The 8,561-nt window shown below is 49.4% G+C and overlaps 1 protein-coding gene across 2 annotated transcripts; it reads left to right on the top strand.

The window, feature by feature from the left end:
- The first annotated feature begins 1,828 nt into the window (after positions 1–1,828).
- ARC (activity regulated cytoskeleton associated protein) lies at positions 1,829–8,103 on the top strand. 2 transcript variants are annotated; one of them, XM_080582133.1, is made up of 4 exons: positions 1,831–3,619; positions 3,730–5,173; positions 5,713–5,881; positions 6,296–8,103. In XM_080582133.1, exon 1 carries the CDS (start codon positions 2,401–2,403, stop codon positions 3,613–3,615), a length of 1,215 nt encoding a protein of 404 aa, XP_080438259.1. In that variant the 5' UTR covers positions 1,831–2,400; the 3' UTR covers positions 3,616–3,619; positions 3,730–5,173; positions 5,713–5,881; positions 6,296–8,103. The 2 variants fall into 2 exon arrangements, with proteins under 2 accessions (XP_080438258.1, XP_080438259.1); XM_080582132.1 differs by having other exon boundaries at positions 1,829–5,173.
- Positions 8,104–8,561: the final 458 nt, after the last annotated feature.

Here is an 8,561-nt window from a genome sequence, read left to right as displayed (position 1 = left end):
ACAGTCTTTCTGAGTTCCTGTGATCTCTTACAGGCAAGGCAGTTTTAAGGAGGATTCTCTGGGGTATAGGGACCAAGCAGAAAAGGCTTCAGATCTATCCCAAACCCGCAGATGATCCACATCTGACCCTTTCTGAACACACAGATGTACAAACCCCTTACAATCAGGAAACCTGGATGAAAGTGGAAAAATAAGGAAGACAGAGGGCATAGCAGTCTGCTGGTCATATTCCTAACATGATATGTGTGGGATAAAGTGGCACTGGGAGGGTCTGCTGGGTTAGGAATCCTGGGTTTCCAGCCTTAGATTTTGTCCCCTTCCCTTCTCACTGGCACTCCCCACCTTAACCCAGCCACACAGCCCTTCTATGCCAGCTTGCTGCTGCCCCAAATAACCCTCCTGTTTCCCCTTACAGCCACATGGCAGAAGTATTTGCCCATGTGCTGTTACCACATCACCTGGCAGGGAGCAGACGTGCATTTTCCTGTAGCACACGGATATGGGGAGCAAGGGACTCCTGACCCCCTGTCCCTCATGTCCTTCTTTGCACCATGCAGCTTAAACACTGCCTGTTAGCTCCCAGAGGACTTTATTTTGACTCTGTTTAGGGGGTCACTGACACCCCCTTTCTGCAGGACCTCACTGAAAAACCACCCATCACCTCTGCATTTTACATATACCAGTCTGGCTGGAGTCCCACCAGAGGACATGTGGCAAGGAGCCACAGGAGCGGGGACCCATCCTAAGCCAGCCTGGCACGCTGCCCATCACCTTGAGGCAGAGGCAAGGCACCTCCTTGCTGGCACTGAGCATGAAACCCCTTTTTAGGTGATATCCATGAATCAGCATCCTGCTGCCTCCGGTCACTGTCATCAGGAGGGAACAAGAAGCCCCGGATGTCCTCAGAACCTCTCTGAGGAGGTTCCGGTGGGGAACTCTCTCGGATTAGGGAATCCTTTATCTCTGGCTTATATAAGTCCCCGGGTCTCCTTTTATGGTTGGCTTTTCCTGCTTTGTCAAGAGCGGAGAACAAATGTGGCTTCATCTGTGCTTGTGGGTTGGCTAACTGATTAAGCATCTGATTCAAGCTAAGTACGGAACAGGCTTTTGATGGGCGGATTTAATTCGGTGTAAAAGCCAGGATGCCATCCCCCTCCCTGACCGAATATTCTCAAGATAGAGGTCGGTCTGCTGCAATTAAGCACTGGGGATGACTCCCACCCACCAGTGGTTTAGAAAGTCCAGAGTGCCCCAATTTGCCCTGAGGTGTCTCCTTTGAGTGCTTCCCCCTCTCCTTCCCCCCTCCTCTTTTTCTCCCTCTCTCTCTCCTTTTTTTTTTTTTTTTTCTCCCTGCTGAATTACCACCGTTTCCAAGCGTGTGCAATAGGAGTGAGCAGCTCAGTGTGTGTGTGTATGCATGTGAGGGCGTGCGGGGGGCCCGTGGGTGTCTGGCTTGGGGTGACACACCGAATTCCTCCTCATCTCCCCCCCTGCGAGCCCTGCCAGGGGAAGCATGCTAATGATGACCTTGCTGAGTAAATAGTTGTGGAATGAATAAGTGTTTTTCCTGCAATCCGAAAGGCGGAAGGTGCGATTACTCATCCATCTCTCCAACTGTCTCCAGCACCTTTCAAGTGCATCTCGCGTCGAGTCTGGGGGCGTACGCGAGGGGGTGGGAAGCGAGGGGAGGCTGCCAAGATCTGGGTTGCCACAGACACCGGCCTCGCTTCTCCTCCAATGAACGCTGTGCCGAGAGTGCGGGAGGAGGCAGGGCACCACCCACATGTTGAGCTGTGCGGGGTATAAGTAGATGGAAGTGCCTGGACTAGTGGCAGTTCAGACAGGGAAGAGAAGCAGCTCTTTGCATCTCTAGTGAAAGCGCTTTTGACTCGCCAAGTTTACCGGAGAAGAAATCATCAGGATTTCTTTCTTTTTTCTTTTTTTTTTTTTCTTTCTTTCTTTTGCGGCAGCTTCCAGCCACTGTGTGCATCGCTGTGTGTTTCAACCGAGCGGGGACTCTTCGTCGTTCGAGATTCTCAGCTCCGGATGAGCAGGTAGCAGGCACGCGCTTGGGGCTGGACATCTTAGCCAACTCCTTTCCTCATTCCTGGAGGATCCTGGCTCTCTCTGGGACACCCTGAGCACATGAGAAAGGCGTTTCCAGCAGGGCACTGGGAGAAATTTGCCTACAGCTCTCTCTGAGATCCACGGGGACCGAGCAGCTCACTCTGCGGTGATATCTGATTTGGTTGTGTTTGTGTCAAAAAGTCCTTTGAGGGGGGTTTAGAAGTCTCTGTGTGTCTTTCGGGAAGTGTTGCAGTGGGGGTTTTGAGAGCAGGCTTTAGTGCCGGGGCTTACAACCCAGTTTCTTCTGTGTTTGACACTTGTACGGTAGGAGCCATGCAGCTGGATAATGTCACCAACGCGGGCATCCACTCCTTCCAGGGGCACCGTGGAGTGGCCAACAAGCCCAATGTGATCCTACAGATAGGGAAATGCAGGGCAGAAATGTTGGAGCACGTCAGGAGGACCCACCGGCACCTCCTGTCTGAGGTCTCCAAGCAGGTGGAGCGCGAGCTGAAGGGCTTGCAGAAATCAGTGGGGAAGTTAGAGAACAACTTAGAGGACCACGTCCCGACCGATAATCAGAGATGGAAGAAGTCCATCAAGGCCTGCCTGGCCAGGTGCCAGGAGACCATTGCCCATCTGGAGAGATGGGTCAAGAGAGAGATGAATGTTTGGAAGGAGGTCTTTTTCCGTCTGGAGAAGTGGGCAGACCGCCTGGAGTCCATGGGGGGCAAATATTGCCCTGGGGAACATGGCAAGCAGACTGTGTCCGTTGGGGTGGGAGGCCCAGAGATAAGGCCAAGCGAGGGGGAGATTTATGACTATGCCCTTGATATGAGCCAAATGTATGCGCTGACCCCTCCTCCTGGGGAGATGCCCAGCATCCCCCAGGCACACGATTCCTACCAGTGGGTCTCTGTGTCGGAGGATGCTCCAGCCTCCCCAGTGGAGACCCAAGTCTTTGAGGATCCCCGGGAGTTTTTGAGCCACTTGGAGGAATACTTAAAGCAGGTGGGTGGGACAGAGGAGTACTGGCTGTCTCAGATCCAGAACCACATGAACGGCCCAGCTAAAAAGTGGTGGGAATACAAACAGGACTCTGTCAAGAACTGGGTTGAGTTCAAGAAGGAGTTCCTGCAGTACAGCGAGGGGACTCTGACTAGGGATGCTATCAAAAGGGAGCTGGATCTACCCCAGAAAGAGGGCGAGCCTCTGGACCAGTTCCTCTGGCGCAAGAGAGACTTGTACCAGACGCTGTATGTTGATGCTGATGAGGAGGAGATTATCCAGTACGTGGTAGGCACGCTCCAGCCCAAACTGAAGCGCTTCTTGAGTTACCCCTTGCCCAAGACCTTAGAGCAGCTGATCCAAAGAGGGAAGGAAGTCCAAGGCAACATGGACCACTCTGACGAGCCCAGCCCACAGAGGACCCCCGAAATTCAGTCAGGGGACTCTGTTGAGAGCATGCCTCCCTCAACCACCGCCAGCCCCGTGCCCAGCAATGGGACACAACCCGAGCCCCCTAGCCCTCCAGCTACTGTCATATGAGCTAGTCCAACGGAGATGGCAATCTGGGTTACGTGAACGGGAGAAGGGGGCGTATTTAGGAAACTTCTCCTTGGAGAGAGGTTCCGGCTGAGCCGCAACACGAGGTGTGCTCAGTCCAACAGCCCATAGCAAAGGAATTAACTTTGCTTGTGGGGGGAGGGAGGCGAAGGGGGAAAGGCAACCTTAGGATGTGGTTGCCCACCTCACCCAAGCCACGCCATACGGTGGTGCCGGGGATGCTGCTTGCACCACTGTGGGGGACGGACAATTTTATAAGACCCATGACAAGAAACCAGAGACAATTCCCAACTTCAGAAGCAGCCGCTTGGCACTGGCGGCTTTCAAGGACTTCTGACGAGTGCAGCTATTGGCTGAGGGTTCCTACCCATCTGGATCTCTCCTCCTTCTCCCCTCCCTCTCGTGAAGAGGTTCTGAGAGGACATCTTTCTTTTGACCCTCACCCATTTCTAATTTACTGCTGGGCTTCTGTTTACTTGGCAATCTCCTGTTCTGTCTCGCTTTAAAGGATAAAAGATTTTATTTATTTATTTATTTTGTTTAATTAAGAGGAAATCCTATGACTTCAGGAAATGAAAACCTTAAGAATCTGGGCAATGTTTAGTGTTTTTAATTTCAGTGCACCCAATACCTGCTTTAATGTTTTTCCTCCCAAGAGGCTGGTTTACTCCTTATCTTAGTTTCTGCTCACTCCAATCAAGGCTACTGCAGTGCAGTAGCAAATTTCACCCTTTCTCTGCACATTACACTGTGCATTCAGCAGTAAACAGAGTTTCAAATTAAATTCTGGGTTATTTTATTGAAGGGAGAACCTGTCTCCTTTCAGAGAAGGGAGGGTGTCAAGGTGGAGAAAGCAAACACCAGAGCTATTTTGAGAGGGTGGGGGGGAGTTAGAGGAAACAAATCCTTATACTTTGAATGAAACAAACAAACACAGCCAAAATTCAGAGCAAAATATCCCCAGAGCAGCAAATCGCGTCCATGCTGATGTGTGGAGACAACAGGAACTTTTGCCATATAAAAGCAAATCAAAGTGAAGAGAAGAGCTGTGTATCCCAGCACAGCCTCAGCCTGTGTATCACGAAGAAGAATTTCTGCTTTCACAGACAGACTCAAATGCTCTTGGAAAGCCTGGCACCTCTGTCATCTGAGGACAGAGAGTTGCCTGTTCACATAGAACTTTCTACGACAGCCCCTTTGCCATGGATGGAGATGGACTTGGACTCGGTGACATTTTCCATGGTGAGAAAGCAATGCTCAGCATTCACCTTGCTTTGACCAAGGCCTGATGGCAGGACATTGAGAAGAAATTGCTGTAAGATGCAGGAAGTTTGGCTCTTCAAAACCCCTTGAGGCTGGACACATCTTGAGCATCATCTGCATTCACCACCAGACCAAATAAGCAACACCTCTGCAAGATGTACAGCAGGGATGCAGCGACAGGAGTGTCCCTGGGATGTCCCAGGCACTACAACAGCAGCAACGTGTGACCCCGGCAGCTTAGAAGGCCTTTGGCATGCCTCCTTCCAAGAGGCTGAAGGTAAGACAACTTTCTGACGTTGTCCTCTCTGCACTCCTCAGGCCCAAATTAGTCTTAGCCTGTCCAGCGGTATCCTTGCACTGGGATACATGGGACAGGAGCATTTTAAGTGGCAGACTAGGGCATGGAGGAAAAAAGGGAGGGACAACCAAAGGGAAATAAAATACAGTGAATAGGAAAATTTTCCAAACAGGACAGCATCTTACATTTTCTAATTACTATAGGGAGGGAATGGGAAGGAACTGACCCATGAAGCCATGGGCTTGAGTGCCCAGCAGTGACAACACATCACAGGGCTATTCACAGCCCAGAGGAGATGAACCTCTGCTCTGCATCCTTGCCTAGAAGTGAGTCAGTGTCAGGAGGAGTGAGGGCTCTCCCCTCACTTTTTCAGAGTGAGTTAGCTTGCAGTGGCTGTGTCTGCAGAAAGAAGGGAGCAGTTCTCACGAATGACCTGGGAATGAGTGGTGGAGGAGTGGGTGTCAGTGCTGAGGATGAGCTGGCCCTGCATTACAAACATTATCTTCTCTTGATTACAGTGACTCACTCAGAGCCTCCTCTGAGAAGAAATCACTTCATGGTGCTCAGGACTCGGAAGGAAAGCCAAAGAGAAAAGACTTCAAAACCAAGGATTCAACATGGGACCTGCTGCTAGGATCCCCAGCTGCCGAGTGCCAGATTCCCTGCCTGAATGAAAGCCTGGCACAGGTAATTACCTCCCATCTTACCCCTGAGAGCCTTTCTTACCCTCCCCAGTGTCCTCAGGCGAGATATGGGATATCCCAGGTGCAAATATCTGGGCTGGTCTTGGGACCTCATACCCGATGGCTACAAGGGGCTGGCACAATCAGATAGGTGGGATTTCAGCTTAATGTAGGAACACAAGCACCAGCCCCAGTGATTAGTGTTCTGGGGACAGAGCCTGTCCTGCCTTCCTTTCTGCTGGACCTCTGGCAATCCTTAGACACCACTGCCTAGTGGGACCTCCAGGCCCAGGCATCTGGTGGGCACACGAGCTGAATATTAACCTATATCCAGAAAAATCCCCAGTATTCTCTGTAGAACTTCTTTGTAGACCTTGGAAATCTAACCTGAGTTGCTCCATTTTTTTTTTTCTAACAGAGACTCCTGCTGCTGTTGCTGAGTTTCCTCCTCTGTGCCCAAGACACCTGCTTTCCCAAGTGAGAAGCAAGTGCTGCTGAAAGACAAGAGGGCAAAATATGCACCAAAGAGCCAACCATGCCGTGCAATGTTGTATTCAAGATGCTGAGAGCCGGAATGAAAGTGGGAGCCACTTCCAACAGGGTGAAGAAAAGGCTGAGCTGGTCCAACTAGTCCAAGAACAGAAGAAAGTGATGAGAATGAAAAGAGAAACCAAGAGAAAAGATAAATCAAGAGAACCAGGTCTGGGCTTTGGGGACAGCAAGGATGCTGGACTTGTACTGACTGTCTGTTGAGATGATGCCATACCTCTGCAGTTTGGGGCCACTGGGACTCACCTAAAGAAATCTTCACTAGATTATCAGATTAAAACAAAAACACTTTCCTGATTAACTTTTCCAAATGACTGACCCTCCCTAGGCTACGAACCCTCCATGCTGTTAAGGCTATAACTCATTTTTCCTGAGTCGAGGGTCACTTCATTTCATGCGGGTATCAGTTTTCAAACCTCAAACAGCTCTGGAGGTTCGGAGAAGCATCCTGGGGTCCAGATGCTTGTCTGAACTACCTGAGCCTGCACAACTGGGCCAGCTGTCTTGCCAAAAGGGACACTTGTGAGACAGCAGGCGCTTCCTGGATCTGCATGGGCTACAGTTACCGCAAGAAGCGGTGCTCTTGTGGTGGCTTTAGCATGACTACTTCCATACAGACCCAGGGAGAACAAAAGGTGCACGAGAGACAACAGCTCGAGTGAGTTGAACCAAGCCTTTTTGCAAGACAGCTTTGGTTCACATCTCATTTGAAGGGATCCATTGGTTCCTCTCTCTTCCAGAGCCAAGGGTCCCGGGTATGCGTGTGCGCGTCAGTGCGGGTGTGCATGTGTCGAGCGATCAGATCCACCTAACCAAATTCTGCGGAGTTTTGTTGTGTTTGAACCAAGCCAACGGGACGTTATGCACATTCCAACATTGCTCAGCCAAAAATGTCCAGGACCAGAAAATTATGTGAAACCATGTAAAAGCAGACTTCATAGGTATCATCCCAAGGTCAAAATGAAGTTTGATTTTGAGGTGCTTAATTTCCACAGTCCTTCTCAAGGGACCTGACTGCCTCAATGGGTATTTTCAATGTCCATAGACTTTCCTGCCTTTTCTATGAGTTATCCTGCCTGAACTACTTGATTATATGGCCCTGAGCTTTGTACATTTTCCACTGACTTTGTGGAGTGTGCACAACTGAACGCCCTTGGCTGGTTTTATTTCAGTTATTGCTCCTAGCTGATTGGAGCTTTACTTGTAGCACCCTGGTTTATATTACCAGCTTCTCCAGGAAGGACTGGTAGTTTGTTTTCCTGGGGTAGAGTCACGTGAATGAAGTGTGTATGTGCTGTGTCTGTGAAACTTTAGCAGATTTCAACCACTGGAGATTTTTTTTTTTCCTTAGGTAATTTTACATTTGACTCTGACAAAACTACTTTAGAGTTTTTATTTTTACTAGAAATATTAGTAATTCAAACAACCTTGTACAAAAGGCAAACTCATTGAATCACTACAGGTTATAGGGGTTGAAGCCAAAAGGTCTTTGTAAGCCGACATCACTTGCCCTAGATCTGACTGTATCAGGCAGTTATTCCTCATGTGTCATGTTGGAGTTACAAGATCACACCAAGCCACTAGAACCTGTCAATAGAATAGTGCTACACTTTATTTGCTATTGTAGCAAAGCCTTTTGTAGATTTATACAATAAAACTTTGAAATATCTGCTTCAATTGCTTTGCGCCTTGCTTTTTTGGTCTTTCTGTCTTGGTTCATGGGGGACTCAAGTATCTATAGCACTCTGAAGATGTATTCTTGTCAGTTGTTTGGGCTTGTTTGAGTCATAAAATCTCACTTCTCAGCAAAAGCAGATGACTAACATCAAAATGAAAAGTACTGGGCCTTTGGAGAGGAGGGTTTGGATGTGGATATGGAGGTGTTTTAAGAGGGGTTGTTTAGCCTCAGATTGAGCCAGGTGGTGGCCCAGGAGGCTGGGAGACACAGGACTGGATTGTTCAGGGCTTTTTGGGTGCAGCTAAGAGAAAGTCAAATAAAACATAGAGCAATAACATTCATACCCATGCCTGAGAGGTAATTTGCATGGATGAGCAAGCTGGGGCAAGGTAAAGAAATTGCTAGGCCTGAATCAGCTCTACCTGATATCCAAAGGGACCTTAGCAGTCAGAAGAGC

The sequence above is a fragment of the Anser brachyrhynchus genome, assembly GCF_964034855.1.
Source record: "Anser brachyrhynchus genome assembly, chromosome: 2".
Classification (NCBI taxonomy): domain Eukaryota; kingdom Metazoa; phylum Chordata; class Aves; order Anseriformes; family Anatidae; genus Anser; species Anser brachyrhynchus.
Note: the sequence above shows the minus strand (reverse complement) of the source record. Positions and strands in the feature narration are given on the sequence as shown.

Coding starts and splice junctions, on each gene's coding strand:
- ARC (XM_080582132.1), top strand. CDS start 2,401: ATGCAGCTGGATAATGTCACCAACGCGGGCATCCACTCCTTCCAGGGG.